Below are 19570 nucleotides of genomic sequence, written 5' to 3'. Positions count from 1 at the left end.
CTTTTGGAAATGACCTCAGAGTGTTTAACTTACAGATAAAGAAATGAAATTCTAATTGATGATTTCCTCAGGGCCGCATCATTACTTAGTGTTACATGGGCATTCTGACCCAGCTGTCTAACTCTCTGGCCTACTTCTTTTCTTAAAGCTCCAATTTAATATGCTTTGACAGTCCGCTTGCTTCAGTGATGGCATGCAAAGAGTAATCTGTGAAGCTATTCCATCTAATCTGGGAACACTTGAAAAATGTTGACTTAATTAATCATAGTTGGAAATCAAACCCAAAGATAGCATAGAGGAAGGGTTTAGTAAATTCACCTAAACTGCCTGGCCTGATGAGGTTTCTCACGGGCTCTGTGCTTTGAGGGATGTGCACACTTGCGTAATTTGACATGACATGCAGTTACACTGTTTATGATTGGCTAAAGCAATATTAAATATCATGTTTTAAAAATGGAAGCAAATTTCTCTTTAGTGAAATGGATTTTTAAATGATTGTATGCATGAAGAAATATTGTGAGTTATATTTAAAGAAATGCCAATAAATTAAAACCGAGAGGAAGCTGAACACTTGCTTGAGCATATGCACACGTAGGTTGAAGATGTAAAACTCACTGGAAATGTTTTTGTTTTGTTAACAGGGTGAACAATTGTGTTGGATTTTCAAATTATAAGTTCTTTCTCCTTTTCTTGGCTTATTCTCTGCTCTACTGCCTTTTTATTGCGGCAACCGATTTACAGTATTTTATCAAATTTTGGACAGTAAGTCATTAACTCGGTAACTCTTTTTTTGGTATACAATAATGATGTAGGCTTTGCAGGACAGAATTATTTCAGACAGAGATTTTATAGACTAGAGCTCATTGACATGCAGTCAGTCCTCATTATTCGCAGATTCTATATTTGTTAATTCACTAAAATGTAATTGTAACCCCCACATCAATACTGACAGCTTTCGTCATCTGCAGACATGTGCAGAGTGGCAAAAACATTGAGTTGCCCCCGTGCCCGTTCCCAGCTGAGGTTGAACAAGACGACGCTTTTGCCTTCTTGCTTCAGCTCTCATACTGTAAACAAGTGTGCTTTCCACAGTCTATTTAGTGCCATGCTTTTTTCCATTTTTGTGCTTTTTGTTGGTGATTTTGCTGTCAAAAAAAGGTCTTCAAGTGTAGTGCTGAAGTGTGGTCTAATGTTTCTAAGCAAAAGAAAACTGATGTGTCTTATGGAGAAAATACATGTATTAGATAAGCTTAATTCAGGCATGAGTTATAGTGCTGTTAGCTATGAGTTCTATATTAACAAATCAATAGTATATATTAAATAAGGTTCATTTAAGCAGAAACACACATAAAACAAGGTTACGCATTGATCAATTGTCAAAGATGTTGTGACCAGAAGTTCACAGAAACTTAACCTTGTATTTTCCCTAGGAGCAGTTTTTCAGTATTCACAAATTCAATGTTTGTGGAAACTTTATAAAACAAAAGTACTGCGAATAACGAGAATTGATGACTATATAAGATTTTTTCAGGATTTAAAAATAGAAGTATTTTCTTTATGTTTAAGAAGATTATTTTTTAAACTATTATGCCTATAATGTCCTGAGTTTTTATTCAGTATTTCTTGATTAGGCTTTATACACTATATATTTTAAATGTAGGCAAAAAGAAATTAACATTGAGGATTTAGGATATCCAGAGGTCCTCCTTGTGAACACCAAATGACAGTAAAAAATCAATTTATCTGCTGCCAGGATTGATTTATTATTTTCATTAAATTAACTCTATTATGGTAAGAATTTCTAAATTGCTAGATTACTTATATGAGATCTGAACCAAATTAAATACCAAAGAGTTATGGAATGCCTCCTATGTGCCAGTTCTGTTGCTAAGCATAGAAAGACATGAGTGAAGAGGCCTGCTGCTAGTGTTCAAGGAGTCTTTCAGTGTCCAGCTTGAAAAATGATCCCTACTGAATGTCTGGGAGAACATTACCTCACTGCTTCTCCTTCCTGCGGATGACTTTAGTTTCAAACCACAAATACATTTGAAAAGGAATGATCAGAATTTTCACTGTTTGTCAAAAAAAAAAAAAAAAAAAAAAAAAAAAAAACTGCTGCTGTTGAAAACTGTCAGTGAGGTCTTGTGACCTGTGTCAATCGGTCAGGTACTCCAGGGTATTGAAACGTGAGGAAAAGCCACCTCCTGGCAGCCATGGTGCTTCACTATGTGTCCATAGCCCCATCCCCTCCATTCTAGAGCCATTCCAGGTCTCTTTGGATTTATAAACAAGGAGAGTCTAACTGGTTTTCTTTGAGATGGACTGTTTCAGCCCATGGATATTAAGATTTATTTTAGACAGGTGTTATGCACTGGTGTTGATCTTTTCTGTGGTCCTATTATTTAAGATAGCTTGAAGCATTATTGTGAATGTGTTGTTACATGTATTCATTTAGGTGATGCTGTTGTTTGTAGTAACGTAAAACATCAATAAGGATAGTAACCAAGTTGTGCCAGTTAGCCTTCATTTTCTGGCATTATAATGAAACTTTTTAAACATTTGTGATTCTGTAGTATGTTAACAAAACATACTCTGTTAATAAATTTAAAACTACATTTTTTAGTTCCATTTATCTTGCTTCTTACTTTTACAGTTTATACATATACTACCATAAATTTTCTATGATTTGGTTATGAAAAAAAGTTAATATTCCAAATTTTAATATCATTTTCATATACATATTCTGGTAAACATTTAGTCTGACAAAATGTATACATATTTTTCCTAAACTTTTAACAATAAAGCCACATATTTTTTCATATTAAATTTAAGAAAAATTTTAAGAAAAAATCTTACTAATTTACTTATAAAAGTAGGGGAATACATATCCCTTTGACAAAACATTTTATTTTCTTCCTTTCTTTGTAGAATGGCCTACCTGATACTCAAGCCAAGTTCCATATTATGTTTTTATTCTTTGCTGCAGCTATGTTTTCTGTCAGCTTGTCTTCTCTGTTTGGCTATCATTGTTGGCTAGTCAGCAAAAATAAATCTACATTAGGTGAGTATCCAATTATTGTAGTTGACAGAACTTTAAGTACATATACCAACATTCATTGACAGTTGCTATGTGATTAAATGCCAACCTGCCCTGAAGTGGTAAAAATCATTCTTATTTTCCTCATTATTTTTTTGATATATCACTTAGACACATATAGGTTTGTTCATTCCATATATTGATTGTCTCTTATATGTATATATGCATATATATATACGCACACACACACACGCACGCACACACACACAGTGGTGAGCAGGGGCAAAACAGTCTAGTGAGGGGCACAAAAATTAATAGCCAAACATAAAAGTGATTACAAAATGCAAATGCTTTGAAGAAAATAAAAGGATGCTGAGGTATGAATAAAAGGATGGGGATGGTGGAAGGAAGCCTATGTAGAATGAGTGGTCAGGGGAGAGCTTATCACAACAAAAAGTACTTAACCTAAGAAGTCAGCTATAGAAAAAGCCAGAACATGTATGTTTAAAAGCCATACAGATATCGGAGGCAGCAAAAGCAGTGCTTACAGGGAAATGTATAGCTGTAAATAACTATATTTAAAAATGAAATACCTCTATTAATAACTTTATACCTTAAGGAACTAGAAGAAGAGCAAAGTAAAACCAAAGTCAGCAGAAGGAAGGAAATAATAAAGACAGGAGATAATAGAAATAGAGTATTAAAAAATAGAAAAACAATAAAATCAATAGTTGGTTCTTTTTTAAAAAGTCAACAAATATGACATCCCTTGGCTAGCAAGAGAAAAAGAGAAGACTCATCACAGAAATCAGAAATGGAGGTGAGGACATTACTACTGACTTTATGGAAATAAAAAGGCCAAGAAAATACCGTGAACTATTGTCTGTCAAAAAATTAGGCAACCTAGATAAAGTGGACACATTTCCAGAAACACACAGACTACCAAATTGACTCAAGAAGAAGTAGAAAATCAGAGCAGACCTGTAAGAAGTAAAGTGATTGAATCAGTAATCAAAAAAACTCACAACAAAGAGAAAAGCCCAGAACAAAATGGCTTAACTGATGAGTTCTGCCAAACACTTAATGAAGAATTAACTTCTTCTCAAACTCTGCTAAAAATTAGAAGAGAAGGGGACACTCTCTGACTCATTCTATGAGGCCAACATTGCCCTGATACCAAAACCAGAGACACAAACATCACAAGAAAACTATAGACCAATATGAATATAGATGAAACGATTGTTAACAAAATATTAGCATACCAAATCCAACAACATATTAAAAGGCTTACACAACCATGATCAAGAGGGATTTATCCCAGGAATGCAAGTAGGGTTTAATATATGAAAATCAATCAGTGGTAATATACCACATTAATAGAATGAAGGAAATAAAAATGGAAAATCTTAAGGAATTCACAAAAATGATTAGCTAATAAGCAAAATATGAAATTTGCGTGATTTAAGATCAGTATGGAAAAAATTAATGCAGAAAAAGTACTTGACAAAATCCAACATCCTTTCAAGATTAAGAAAAATTGTACTTAGACTAGGAAAAATAAGGAACTCCTTCAACCTGATGAGGAGATAAAGGGCATTTGTGAGAAATCTACACCTAACATCATACACAACAGTGTAAAACTGAAAGCCTTGTTTCTAAGATCAGAAACAAAACAAGGATGCTCCTCTTCACTACTTCTGTTCCACATTGTACATAAGTTCTAGCCAGAGTAATTAGTCAAGGAAAAGAAACAAAGGCATTGAAAAGAAATAAGTAAAACTATTTTAATTTACAGATAACATGATCTTATGTATAGAAAACCTTAAGGAATTCACAATTAAAATGCTTAGCTAATAAGCAAAATATGAAATTTGCTTGATTTAAGATCAGTATGAAAAAAATCAGTTATATTGCTGTGCACTAGCAATAAACCACCCAAAAAGGAAATCTAGAAAATTCCATTTGAAAAGGCATCTAAACAAATAAAATAGGAATAAATTTACCAAGGAGGTGCATATAACACTACTAGCACACTGAAAACTACAAAACATTGCTGAAACAAATTAAAGAAGACATCCCATGTTCATGGACTTGGAAGACCTTATATTGTTAAGATGGCAGTATTACCCACCCAAAGTGATTTACAGATTCATTGCAATTTTAATGGCTTTTTTTTTTGCATCAATGGAAAGGCCAATTCTCAAATTCATGTGGAATGGCAAGAAGCCCCACATAGTCAAAACAGTATTCACCAAAAAAAGAACAAACCTGGAAGACTCACATTCTTGATTTCAAAACTTACTATAAAACATACAGTAATCCAAACAGTGTGGTGTTGGCATAAGGATGGACATATAGACAAATAAAATAGAATTGAGAGTCCAGAAATAAAGCCATACATCTTTAGCAAATTGATTTTCGACAGGGGTGCCAAAACCATCCAGTGAAGAAAGAATAATATATTTGAGTTGCACAAGGACAACTCAGTATCCACATGGCAAAAAATAAACTTGTATCCCTACCTCACATCATACAAAAAATTAAGTCAAAATGGATCAATGACCTAAATGAAAGAGCTAAAACTGTAAACTCTTAGAAGAAAATAGAGGGATAAATCTTCAGGACTTTGAATATGACAGTGAATTCTTAGATATAACATCAAAAGCATGAGCAACAAAGAAAAAATAGGAAACTTACACTATCAAAATTAAAAACTTACATGCATTAAAAAACACAAGAAAGTAAAAAAACAAACTGCAGAAGGAGAATAGTATTTCCAATTCATTATCTGATAAGGGCCCTACTATCCAGAATATGCAAAGAAATCTTGTAACTCAACAACAAAAAGATACAAACACCTCTGTTAAAATATTGGCAAAAAATTTGAATAGACATTTAAACAAACATTCCTCCAAAGAAAATATACAAATGGGGAAAATAAAATTTTAGGTTTTTCATTTCAGCATTATGCAAGAAGAATATGTAGTATTATGAAAGGAATGTTGATGACCTCGTTCACATCTCACTCCATCATTTATTTGTTGTTTGAGAAATCCCAGCACAGAAAAATATGCTCAACATCATTAGTCATTAGGAAAATGCAAATCAAAATCACATTGGGGTACCACTTTACACTCACTAGGATGGCTACAATTTTTTTTTAAAAAGTCTTGGTGAGGATGTAGAGAAATTGAAACCTTCCTACTTTGTGGGAATATAAAATGGTGCCACCACTGTGAAAAACAGTTTGGCAATTCTTTTAAAAGTTAAACATAGAATTACCATATGAACCAGCAGCTCCACTCCTAGGTATATACCCAAGAGAATTGAAAACAGGGACTGAAAGAGATACTTGTATACCATTGTTCATAGCAGCACTACCCACAATAATCAAAAGGTTGAAACAACCTAAATGCCCATCCAAGGATGGAGGAAATGTGGCATATCTATACAATGGAATATTAACCATAAAAAGGAATGAAGTCCTGATACACATGGATGAACCTTGAAAACATGCTAAGTGAAAGAAGTCCATCACAAAAGATTACATATTATGATTCCCTTTTTTATGAAATATCCAGAATAGGTAGATCTGTAGAGGAAAATCACATTAGTGATTACTAGGGAATAAGGAAATAGGGGAGTAGGGAGTGACAGCTTAATGGATATGGAGTTTCTTTTGGAGTGATGAAAATATTTAGAAATTTGATATAGGTGGGAAGTGCACAAAATTGTGAATATATTACATTCTGTTGAACACTTTAAAAAGTCTAATTTTACACTCTGTGAATTTCACCTCAATTGAAAATAAAAGACCCTACAGGAAAAGAGAAAAAAAACTAGGAATATTTGAGAAACACTCCATGTGGCTGAAGCATAGAACGCTAAAGATTGAGAAATACATTAATGAGATTTGAGAGGCAATCAAGGACTAAGCTATGTAGAGTTTCTAGGCCAAAGTTAGGAGTTTGAGAATGCAACCAGGACCACAAATGCTTATGATCATAAAGGACACTCCAAGCTGTGAGCTTCGGTTATTATAATATGCAATGAGGATTAATTACAGTGCGTAGTCAATTAGTGTTCATTTTCAGTATTCTGAAATGAAACATTACAGAATTCTGAAATTAAATCATTACACCAAATACTATTAGGGTGAAACTACTGATAAAATAAAGTAATTTCTAAGCCCAGGAATTTTATTTCAAATTATGTGTTAGGCAGTTAAATTATAATTCGTCAAAAGTAAATTTATTGTTTCTAGAGGTTTTTAACTTCTGGAAACTTCTAGATTTAACTTGTAGCACTGAAAGGACTTCCCCTGGATAATATGGTCCTATGAAATGTTTTAGAAAAAACTGTATATCCTGGGATGAAGAATGCTAAGGATCTTGCAAATGACCACATTTTTTCATAGTGCCTAATTCTGCTGGTTAGATTTTCCTTTTTAACATAATGGAGAAAAATCATTATACCTCCATGTTCATATTCCAAAAATAAAATGTTAGATTTTGCATTTCAGCATGATTCAAGAAGAAAATGTAGTATTTTTGAAGGAATGTTGATGACCTGTATTCAAGTCTCACTCTGTGTGTGTTTGTTGTGTGACCTTAGGCAAGTCCCAGAGCCTCTTTGAACCAGCTTTCATATGCAGAATGAGCATCACCAGATGCAATACATGGTTCTGGACTGGATCGTGGTTTGGACAGACTAGTTCAAAAGTACATTTTATAGTCAGCTGGAAAAATTGTATTAGATGAGAACCAGTTTCAACGAAATTGTAAAATGCTTAGCCAGACATGGTGGCATGGCACCTGTTACTCCAGCTACTTGGAAGGGTGAGGCAGAAGAATTACTTGAGCCTGGGCATTCGAGGCTACAGTGAGCTATGATCATACCACTGTACTCCACTCTGGGCAACAGAGTGAAACCCTGACTCAAAAAAAAAAAAATGGATTTACTGAAAAACAAGTGGAATGTATGTAAAACATTGTCTCATTTTTGGTTTTCTTAAAAAATACACCTGTAGATTTGTATATCTATATCTGTGGATCCATCCATTTATCTATCGTTCAAAAGATTCAGAAGATGCAGTTTTAATTTATTTGCTAGTTTGTATTTTCTGATTTTCTACAATGCATATGTACTGTTATAATAAAAAGGCATATTTTACAATTAAAATAGATACATCTTATGATATTTTAAAACAGAATGGACACCCTGTATTTCAGGGGTGTTGATAGGCACATAAGCACTCACAGTCAGCTAGCCATTGATTTGCAGTTTCTTCATTTACTTCAGTTATTGCTAAATATTCAGGATTACTAGTAAATACGTTCTTTACTCATGTGATTCCTTTACCATCTTTTTTAGAGGCATTCAGAAGTCCAGTATTTCGACATGGAACAGATAAGAATGGATTCAGCTTGGGTTTCAGTAAAAACATGCGACAAGTTTTTGGTGATGAGAAGAAGTACTGGTTGCTACCCATTTTTTCAAGGTACTCTTTTGTGAAAATTTTCAGGCTCTAACTAATGAAAATAATATAGCAAAAGATAGTTTCAGGAAAAGCCTCTAGTTCCATAGACTTGCAATTCTGTGTAGGAACTCTTATTTTTTAAAAGTATTGTTCTGTGATTCACTGTAATATCACGTAGAAGTCAGTTAATTCATCATCTTCCTAAACACTATGTTGAACTCAATGTCTAATACACAATTTTTTTTTTTTTTTTTTTTTTGCCTATAGTATAGCATGTTCTACTCTCAGACATCAGCATTTTGGCAGGGTTTCACTCTGTTGTCTTTCGTATGGTTCAGTTCTAAATTTTTGTTTTAATTCTAGTCTAGGTGATGGCTGCTCCTTTCCAACTTGCCTTGTTAACCAGGATCCTGAACAACCATCTACTCCTGCAGGGCTGAGTTCCACAGCTAAAAAGTAATCTCATATATTTTTTTTTCATTTTACTTTCAAATAATGTATTTTACCATATTGTGTCTTTTGGTTACATGTTCCTTTGAAAAAAAAATTAAGACCATAAGAGAATTTCCTGCAATGGTTTCCACTTGAAATGAGGGAAAAAAGAAAGTATGATTGAGGAGGGATACATTAGAAGCTTCAATTATACTTGTAAAATGGTATTATTAATCTAAGTGTGAGTAAAAAGGTGTTAATTCTCTATACATTTTGGTTGACTGAAATCTTATTTTATAAATGTAGTGCTTAAAAGAAAAAAAAATGTAAGTCAAAGTTAGCTACCCACTGCTCAGTTAGGCAGACAGGGTAAAATTGCCCCTGACCCGCCCTGTCTTTCCTCTCTGTGGTAACTGGTAAAGAAACTTGAGGCTTTTGGAGATCAAATGGATCCCCACACACCTTCTTGACAATTCCATTTTAATGTATATTATGGGCTTAGTGCCCTTGAGAGACCTCTAAAGATTATCTGAGCCATTTCTGTGGAGAGAGGAGCCAGAGTCTTGGAAATTCATTGTCTGGAGGATTTTGCTCCAGCTTTAAGTTTGTTTTGATTCCAGACTATCAAGAATTTGAGGTTGGCCTCGGAAAGACCTTACATTTGATTCTGAATGTGCTACTAACTGGCAAAAGGAAAAATTACTTAAACTTTTAAAATGCTATGTATGAATTTCCAATGGTTTGAAACACCAATTTTTATATCTTTGTGACAGATTTGAGTATAACCATTCCTCTAATTTTTAAATGAAAGCCAGTAGCAAAAGCATAACCATAATATAATTCTTCATTAAATGTTAGAGCTTTTTTTAGTTGCTTCAGTGCCACATACACAGTAATCCACACCAACACTCCATATTGAACATTTCTTATTGATCACAGTACCTTTTCCTAGGGAGCCTGGAGTGACCCCATAAACCTCAAGGCGGTGTTCCTGGTAGCCATTCTAAAGTACTTGTTGTTGTTGTTTGTTGGTTTGTTTTAGTTTTAGTTTTGAGACAGGGTCTCACTTGTCACCGAGGCTGGAGAGCGGTGGAGTGATCATGGCTCACTGTAGCATGACCGCCCAGGATCAAGTGATCCTCCTGCCTCTGCCCTTTGAAATTGGGAATTAAATTTAAAAGGAATTTATATTTAAAATCCTTTTAAATTGTCAAAAGAGATGAAAGGTATTTGTCACCCCATCCCTAGAGTGAGCTATGTACAGCCAGACCCTACCAGTTAGTGAAGGTGCCCGGTGTATGTATTTCACAGGGACATTCAAGGGCATCAGAGTTTTTTACTAGATCATGCCTTGTGCATTTGGGCTTGAAAATCCCACAGAGCTAAATGTTTATAGTTTTTCATATACCTCAGTGCAGAAAAATCTAGTTTTAATAAATTATTCAGAATATGTTTCAAGCTTTTACAAAATTCAGTAGTAGTTTATAATACTTTTTTGCCCTTTGTGTTTTTTAAATAATTTAAGAAATTATTTTGGTTTTAGAGATAATATTTCTCCTTCCACTAAGGGCACCATGAGATTTGGGAGAAATCTTAGTTCTGACACTGTTACCCAACTAGGTGATCTTGAAGAAGTAATCTTTTGAGGGCTCTGTTTCCTTTGAATGTTGAGGTCAGATTTAGACAGCTAAAGTCTCTTTCTTCTGTAGGATTGTACTATCTCCCATGTTTAGCCCATATAAAATGTTTGTGGCAAGTTCTGTTCTCTTCTGTACTCCAGAGTTGAATATCTTGCTGTCTACTTGACATATGCACTTGGACACCTAAAAATCATCTCCAAATAAACAGGTTCAGAGCAGAACTTTGAATTTGATTCCCAGCCATGTGTACCCTCATCACCACCCTAAACCGGAATCTCCTCCATGCTTCCATATATCAGTATTAGTGACCTCCATTTTCCCATGTGTTCATGCTAGAAACTGTGGGGTCATCCTGGATTCCTCTCTTTCAATTACTTTGTATTTACTGCATTTGCAAATCCTATCAGATGTCTCTTTAAAGTATATCTATAATCTGAATACTTTCTAACGACCTACAAGGCGTCTTTCCTGGTCCTAGCCGTCATCCCTGCTCCCATGGATTACTTCAGTAGTTTTCTAACTGGTCTAACATTTTTGCCCCACTCCAATCTATTTTCCCTTCAGAATATGTCAGATTGTGTCACTCTTCTACTGAAAGCTCTGTTAGTTTCCCATGTTACTCAGAATAAAAGCTAATGAATGTCCGTCCATCACTTAACAAGACTGTCTGATCTGACCCCAAACAGTCATTCTTTTTTTTTTTTAATGGAGACAGAGTCTTCCTGTCTCTATTAACAGCCTGTTGCCCAGGCCGGAGTGCAGTTCTGTGATCATAGCTCACTGCAGCCTCAAACTCCTGGGCTCAAGCAATCCTCTCCCCTTCGCCTTCTGGATGTCATTGTTTTTTACTTTCCTTTCACTCACAATCCTCAGACACACAGATCTTGCTGTTTCTCACATGGACCAAGCATGTTCCTTATATAGTGCCTTGTCCTTGCTAATTCCCTTTCCTTGCCATTCTTCCTCCAGATCTGAGTGAGCTGTGTCTTCTCTTCATTTATATTCTGTTCAGGCGTAACTTCAGAATAGAGGCAGTCTTTGATAACCCTTTGTAAAATAGTAACTTTCTCTGCCACTTCCTGTTACACTAATTTTTTTTTTCTTTCTTTTTTTTGAGACAGAGTCTCACTCTGTCACCCCGTCTGGAGTGCAGTGATGCAATCTCGGCTCACTGTAACCTCTGTCTCCCAGGTTCAAGCAATTCTATTGCCTCAGCCTCCCCAGTAGCTGGAATTACATGTATACCACAATGCCCGGCTAACTTTTGTATTTTTAGTAGAGATGGGGTTTCACCATGTTGGCCAGGCTGGTCTCAAACTTCCTGACCTCAAGTGATCCACCTGCCTCAGCCTCCCAAAGTGCTGGGATTACAGGCGTGAGCCACTGTGGCCAGCCTGATTTTTTCAGTTGTTATAGCTCTTATTATCACCTGACTTATTTCATTTGTGTATATGTATATATGTGTATATATAGATATATACACACACACACACAAAATTTATTTTTCTTCCTCAGTAACAGTGAAATTTCCATGGAACAGTGATTTTGTTTGTTAAAGTGACAGGTACTCAATAAATATTGTTGAATGAATGGATTCTTGCCCTTTGCTAGAGTCCTGTTAGCAGTAATGAATCTTCAGAGTCCCTAAACCAGGATCTAGTTAGTCTTCTGTACCTGTTATATGGTCCCTTTCTTGAAGAGTAATAATTAAAGAGTAAGATATTTTGTATAATATATTTAAACCTGTATGGAGATAGGCTGTTTTCTATTTTTTAAGATTTACCTCCAAAATTTTAATAAGGAGTTGTTAAAGCTACACAAAATTGAAATATTCTAAAATTTTAGATATGAGGTAATTAAGAAGAAAAAGCATACCCATATATCCTTTAAAAACATAATAGTTACTATATATAGTTGAACTCAAATATGTGAAATTATTCTTGAAAGAATTTTAAGTAGCTTTTTCTTTTGAATACTATACAATTACTATTTCAGAACATTCTAAAACATCACTAATAGTTTCTATGCCAATAATGTTTCCTAAGTGAAATATTTTTATGTATATTTTTTCATGCCATCCAATATGTTGATGTATGGCATTTCCACCTAAATTTTAAAGAAAATACTTCTTACAAGACTCCTCACTCCCCAGACTGAACATTGGGTTTGTAAGACCTGATAATTTCAGATGTGTTTTATATTCCTACAAGATAGTTTGCTCAAATTTTTTGTTTCAGTTTTACAGAAGAAGATAGAGAAAATCGTGTTCAAGACCATTTAGGCCACTTTAGAAGCTGTAGGCCAGTTTTTCTTCAACTTTGTCTTCCTACCATGACATTCATATTTTCTTCCATATCCACATATCACTTACAAAATTAATAGTTTTCTGTATTTAAATTGGCACTTATGCTTATTTTTAAACCAAAGTTTATACCACTCTCATAAATGAGAAACTGGCATAGCTTATCTATAAATAGAATATAACTTTAAAAATAGGGCAGGCGTGGTGGCCCATGCATGTAATCCTTGCACTTTGGGAGGCTAAGGCAGGAAGATCACTTGAGACCAGGCGTTTGTGATCAGACTGGACAACATAGGGAGACCACTCTACAAAAAACAAAACAAAATAATTAGCTGAGGGTGGTGGTGTGGTCCCAGCTACTCAGGAGGCTGATAGGGGAGGATTGATTGAGCCAAGGAGGTTGAGGCTATGACTGTACCTCTGCACTCCAGCCTGGGGAACAGAGTGAGAATCTGCCTCAAACATAAATACATACATAAAATTGATAATAAAATACTATTATTAAGTTCTAACTACCTGCTAAAGCCTGGGGCTGAGGACTATTCTCTGGAGATTTGCCACTGTTAGAGATTGTCATCTTACCGTAAGCAGAAGAAGGAAAAGAGACTGAAGAGAGAACACTTTTCTCACCACTAGTCAGTGCTATTTAATGTCTTCTTCTTGTATTCCCCACATTATTTTGTGTACCTCCTGCAATCATCTTGCACTGCAAGTGGTTTTGGTTCCATACATTGAGAAACAATCAACTTTACTATCAAAAATTAGCTTATGATTATTTTGATGATTATTCAATTATTATTCAGTTCCGAAAACCATCAGTTTCCTGCAAAGCCATTGAGAGAGTCCCAGAGCCACCTTCTTACTGATTCTCAGTCTTGGACGGAGAGCAGCACAAACCCAGGAAAATGCAAAGCAGGTAAGGGTGTGCTTGTTTGGCTATCTTTTGATATATTTTATTTTTAGAAGGTAAACATGGTTTTTAAAAAAATCCATTATATTACCCACAGACTTTTTCTTAATTTGGAGTCAGATTCCCATTCTAAATTCAGAATTATTTTCAGAGAACTATTCATGAGGTCGTTAATACCTGTTAGCAGCAGAAAATCATTTTGTGAAAGATGGATCTGCATTGCCTTTTTTCTGTTTAAAGAACCAAATCTTTATCACATTCCTCAAGTAAAATGATAGAAGTAAATTCAAAATATAAAGTATAAAAGTGAAAAAAACTACAATCAAATCAGATACTAGAAAAATATCTACTGAAAAGGACCTTAAATTATTCAGTTCTTTTACTCTAAGATTTCTGTCCAATTTCAAAATGTCTGAGTAAAGTTATTGCGTAATTACCATAACTTCAGCTGCCTGAGATTTCTTCATATCTCACTCACATTCCTCTTGTTACTGTTGTTGATTTTAATCTTTTGTTTTCTTCAGTCAGTGTAGTTTATTAGCAAGGAACAAGCAAGGCTTCAAAGTCAGACCTGATTTAAAAATCCTAATTTAGGCTCCCAGTAGTGTGTGATATTTGTTACGTTACCCAACATCTTTTAGACTTAGCTTCCTTCTTTTCCAAAGACTACCTATTTCTCAGTGTTGGTAAGGAGTAGACAAAATAGGGTGATCATACATGCATATGTGTGTACGTATGTGTGGTGTCCACATAAAGGAGTTAAAGCCATACATCTATGATTAAGGTGTTATTAGCCAGAAAATATTCAGACTGACTACTAACCTTTTCTCCTTCATTTCTAGTCTTTTCAAATAAACCGGTCAATGTTTTAAAATGTAGTGAACCAAAGTCAGACAACATGAGAGTTTGAAGAAACCTTTGGGATTTAGTGGTAGTGAAAAACAAATGGATGATCCCAAGTAAATATTCTATTCATTTCATATATTATCAGTCGTCTTCTCCTAAAATACAAGCTTTCTTTAAATAGCCTTATTTTTAACAAATATATTTTCCTCCCAGAGAGTCCCATGATTTGACTATTCATAATTTGGTCACTCTCTCGACCTTCAAATATGCCATTTCACTTTCTAATCTATGGCAAGGACTAGGCATTGCCTAAACAAACTTTGATGACACCAATTTGTTCTTTGAATCCATCAGTTTCCTTAGAGGCAGAGAGGTGAGAAATAGTTGGGGGTCAATTGTTGAGAAGTGGAAAAAAAGCAACTCCTCTTCATCCAGAAGGGATTCACGTTTCATCTTATATAATTTGTATTAACGTAGCAGTGGTTTCTTAATTTTCACATGCTGTTATAATTCTTCGGCATGTTTGATTAATTTTTTTGTTAGTTGGATGGGTGAAATGAAGAACTACTTAAAGTTTAAAAGATGGTGTATAGGAAGGAAAAGAAACAAGAAAAATGAGGTGAGAAAGCGCTCAAAGATTGGTTTGACTAGAATGAGGTTGGTAGAGGAAGAATTTGGAAATGTCGATGTAACCTGATGTGAGCAGTGTGGGTCAATATATCTTTCATTATTATGTTCCTCTACCTCCTCAGATGTATATTTGTTTTTAGTGTTTTGTGTGTGTGGTAGAAAGAGATAGTGGTTGTAACTGACACTGTGTAAGGGGTGTGTGTGTTTCTGTATAACCATCTTATATATACCCTTATTGTGTACAAGGCACCTTTGGAAGTCTACCAAGGGATTCATAATTCTTAGATGAATAACAAGTTTTTGCTTATTTGTTCAAAAGCAACCAAAAATGCTAACTTATGTTCTTTCATTAAGGTATGAGCAATCCTGCGTTAACCATGGAGAATGAGACTTAACTCTTCAAGCAAGATAAATTCATACTTTACAAAAGTACGATAATTTTCCCTTTATTTTGTATTTTTAACAGTCTTCTAATTTTCTTAGGGTAAATAGTTTCCATAAACATTTTTATTAATTTATGAGTGACTTATATAGAAGATCTTTTACCTGACTTGTGAGATTGCATTAGCCATGCTGAGGCTTCTGAGCACAGACCTAGCTTCAGTATTAGCTGGTATTTAGGTTAACTTGATGAATTATAGAAATAAGTTGATGAACAAAAGTCATTTTATAGTAATGCATTAAGTGGCAGGGATCAATCCTAAAATCCTGAACTATACGTAAAAATTATCTTGTCACTTATAAAGTGAAATTAGAAATTAGCGTAATTATTTTTAATTTTTCTTCATTTTTCAGAATATATACAGTGGTCATATCCTTGACCATCCATTAGGAAACTCTCACTGAGTCTAAGTGCAATATAATTATATCTCATTAAAGTACTCATTAGCACACTGTCATTCCCATTTCTGGGTCACAGTAGGGCCTTATAGCATATGTTAACCTTAAAATGATAGGTGTTCCAAATCATTTTCTTTAAACCTTATTTTTTTTTAAAAAAACCCAGCAGTTCCAAATCAGTTTCTTTAACATATGATCTGTTTGTAAGCCTGCAGTCAATAAAAAGCTATAGTAAGGAACCCCTTTGGAACAAACAACTATATAATAAACAATTTACAGAGCTGAATATTAAAGGTAGCAAGATAACTCTCTATTTACAAAACTGCAATGTAGAATCCTAAAGTCTATGAAAAGCAAGAGATTCATTTGTAAAACAAAATGATTTGCATCAAAGTTCATGGATATCTGTTTTTATTTGCTCTGGTTTTGATAAATTAGTCATGTATTGTAATAGCAAAATGCTGATCTGGCAATTTGCCAGCTGACTAGTATCTGATTTTGGGAAGACCAGGATCAGCTCTGAATATCTGATGCTACAATAAGTCAGACTGACCATAACTGCTAAAATAGTAAATTTAATCTGAATTTGATTAAATGGCAAAGACACATTATTATATTTCTGAAAATAATTTTAGAATGGAACTATAGCAAATATGAGTCACTAGCCAATACCACAAATAACATATTAAACAGAACATAGTTCTGTAAAACAGAATTTCACAGGATTTTTTTCAATATTTTGAAGACATCAGTTACAATAACTGTTGTTTTTAAGGTCAGTGCTATTAGGAATTTTTCTGTGTGTTAAGCGTTTTACATAGTTACATGGTAATATATAAAAGCCATCGAGAGTTCCCAGTATTTTGACATAATACCAGCATTGTGTTTATCTCCAACACCTTGCACAATGCCAGACACATAGTAGGTTCTCAACATTTGACGGATAAGTGACAAAATAAAAACATTGAAATTAAAAATCTGACAGAAACTTGATTTTATTAATTCAAATATGACATTAGCAGTCATAATCACAAAATGGCAGCATGAATCAGTGCTATAGATCTAAAAATGCACCCCTGATTTTCTGATGTAATGTTTCTATTCTATTGATATAACCAGTTGCAGTAACATGTTTTGTTTTCTTAATTTTCCCTAAAGTAGCTAATAGACACTGGAGTTTTAAAAATAATTTTTTTCCTGCGTTGCATCTCAGATTTGCAATTCATTCAAATTGTATTTATATCAAATAATAGTCTGATATTGATATGCCTAACTTATATTAAATATCTTCATATTGGCTGGGCACGGTGGCTCATGCCTAGTAATCCCAGCACTTTGGGAAGCTGAGACGGGTGGATCACAAGGTCAGGAGCTCAAGACCAGCCTGACCAACATGGTGAAACCCTATCTCTACTAAAAATACAAAAATTAGCCGGGTGTGGTGTGGCATGCCTGTAATCCCCGCTACTCAGGAGGCTGAGGCAGGAGAATCAACTGAACCCGGCAGGCGGAGGCTGCAGTGAGCCGAGATCACGCCATTGCACTCCAGCCTGGGAGCCTGGGTGACAGAGCAAGACTCTTAAAAAACAAACAAACAAAAAACAAACAAACAAAAAAACTTCATATTTTCTCTCCTATTTTTGAACTACATTAGTAAATGATACCACCTTTTTATAAAATATTTGTTTGTTCAGCAGTTTCCAGATGGTTATAATGTGCCTAAACCCATAGTTAGTACTGAAAAGTAAATTAAATTTAGCTTACCAACCTTTCCTATCATATGGTATAAATAAAAAAATGCTGGCTGGGCATGGTGGCTCACACTTGTAATTTCAGCACTTTGGGAGGCCAAGGCAAGCAGATTGCTTGAGCTAAGGAGTTCAAGACCAGCCTGAGCAACATGGTGAAATCCCATCTCTACCAAAAATACAAAAAGAAAAAAAATTAGCTGGGTGTGGTGGCATGTGCCTGTGGTCCCAGCCACTCCAGAGGCTGAGGTGGGAGGATGAGAGGATGGCTTGAGCCAGGGAGGCGGAATTTGCAGTAAGCTGAGATCAAAATCACATCACTGCACTCCAGCCGGGGGGACAGAGTGAGGCCCCGTCTCGAAAAACAACAAAACAAAAAGTTGTGCTTCTATGCACATGAAATTTCAAAATCATTTCGCTAGATGTCCTTCCCGACTCAGTTGCCACTCCTCAACTCCATTCAGCCTCAGATGAATGCAGAGCTAACAACATAGAACCCTGCCACTCACATTGTAGCCCCAAACCAGCAACATTGTCATGCCCTGGAAGACTGATAGAAATGCAGAATCTTAGGCCTTACCCTAGACCTACTGAATCAGAGTCTGCATTTTTTTTTTTTTTTTTTTTTTTGCATTTTAATAGGATCCTCTCTTGTATATGCATATTAAAGTTTGAGCAGTATTGATGTAGAGGTGTGTATTCAAGAACACATCTACTGAGCCTGCTAGCATGGTCAACAGTTTTGAATGAGGGATGCTATTGAAACAGATTATGAAATGAGTTGGTTCATTTTGCATGTTTATGGTTAACACAGTAGTTTCATGTTTTCTGTTTCATTTCAAGGTATCAATGCTGCAGATGATGGAAGAGGCTTCCCACAGGAAGGTGCCACTGGTCAGTTATGCCTATATCCCTTTGGCTGGAAATGCAGAATATGAATTGATCAGTTATCTCCAAGCCATTGCTTAAAATATAACATGTTTTGGACCCAATACACACATTGTTACAACTAATGCAAATTCCTATTAAATATTAAAAGTAGTTCTGGTTTATTAATCAACAGGGAAAACATCTTCTCCGAAAAACTTGGAATAAATTCAAGGACCAGTTTTTACCCAAATACATGGGTAGCACAGTTTATGACATAGAAAGTCCATTAATGATCTGATCTTCTGAATCTGAAAATGGAGACTATTAAGATATTAAGATTTCCGAGATTTCAAGTCACATTATAATGATAAGCGTTATTCATAAAACTTACCTTTAAGAAGGTGGAAGTGGCAAAGCATACTTCTTTTTGTTCCTCTGGTGTGAATCCAGCCTCAGACTGAGTGAACTGTGATAATTATGAAAATTCATTACAGAGTCCAGGTGGCCTGCAGTTGAAGATCTTCAGCCATTTTTGCCTCAGTTAAATCCAGCCCTTGTTTTCTGCTGGAAAATGTGTGGACATTGAAGCTTGAGCTCCCTCTTAAAGCAGTTGGCTGGAATACTTTTGTCAGAATACAGTACATTTCTATTACATCAGAAATATATTTTCATCTCTTCTAATCTTCTTAAATTGGGAAATTTACAATAGCAATTATGAAGATTGTTTTATGACATTCTTTTGTCAGTTTGGCTTTTTAAAAATCTCTTTTTAGATTATTTCTCCTGTTGAATATAGTAAAAATATTGAATTTCTCTTAAGAATTCCTAATAGGTCA

General features: G+C 34.8%; 1 protein-coding gene across 3 annotated transcripts in view; it reads left to right on the top strand.

The window, feature by feature from the left end:
• ZDHHC2 (zinc finger DHHC-type palmitoyltransferase 2) overlaps window positions 1-18905 on the top strand; it is an 88900-nt gene extending 69995 nt beyond the window's left edge. For all 3 annotated transcript variants that reach the window (XM_050801827.1, XM_050801826.1, XM_050801828.1), the window contains exons 7-13: window positions 642-762; window positions 2929-3061; window positions 8411-8537; window positions 8880-8972; window positions 13694-13806; window positions 15631-15705; window positions 18708-18905. In XM_050801827.1, the coding sequence (XP_050657784.1) occupies window positions 642-762; window positions 2929-3061; window positions 8411-8537; window positions 8880-8972; window positions 13694-13806; window positions 15631-15671 (628 nt within the window). In that variant the 3' untranslated portion in view covers window positions 15672-15705; window positions 18708-18905. The remainder of the gene's footprint in view (window positions 1-641; window positions 763-2928; window positions 3062-8410; window positions 8538-8879; window positions 8973-13693; window positions 13807-15630; window positions 15706-18707) is intronic.
• Window positions 18906-19570: the final 665 nt, after the last annotated feature.

The sequence above is a fragment of the Macaca thibetana genome, chromosome 8 (genome assembly GCF_024542745.1).
Source record: "Macaca thibetana thibetana isolate TM-01 chromosome 8, ASM2454274v1, whole genome shotgun sequence".
Lineage (NCBI taxonomy): Eukaryota > Metazoa > Chordata > Mammalia > Primates > Cercopithecidae > Macaca > Macaca thibetana.
The sequence above is the reverse complement of the archived record's forward strand: the minus strand, read 5'-3'. Positions and strand labels throughout refer to the sequence as shown.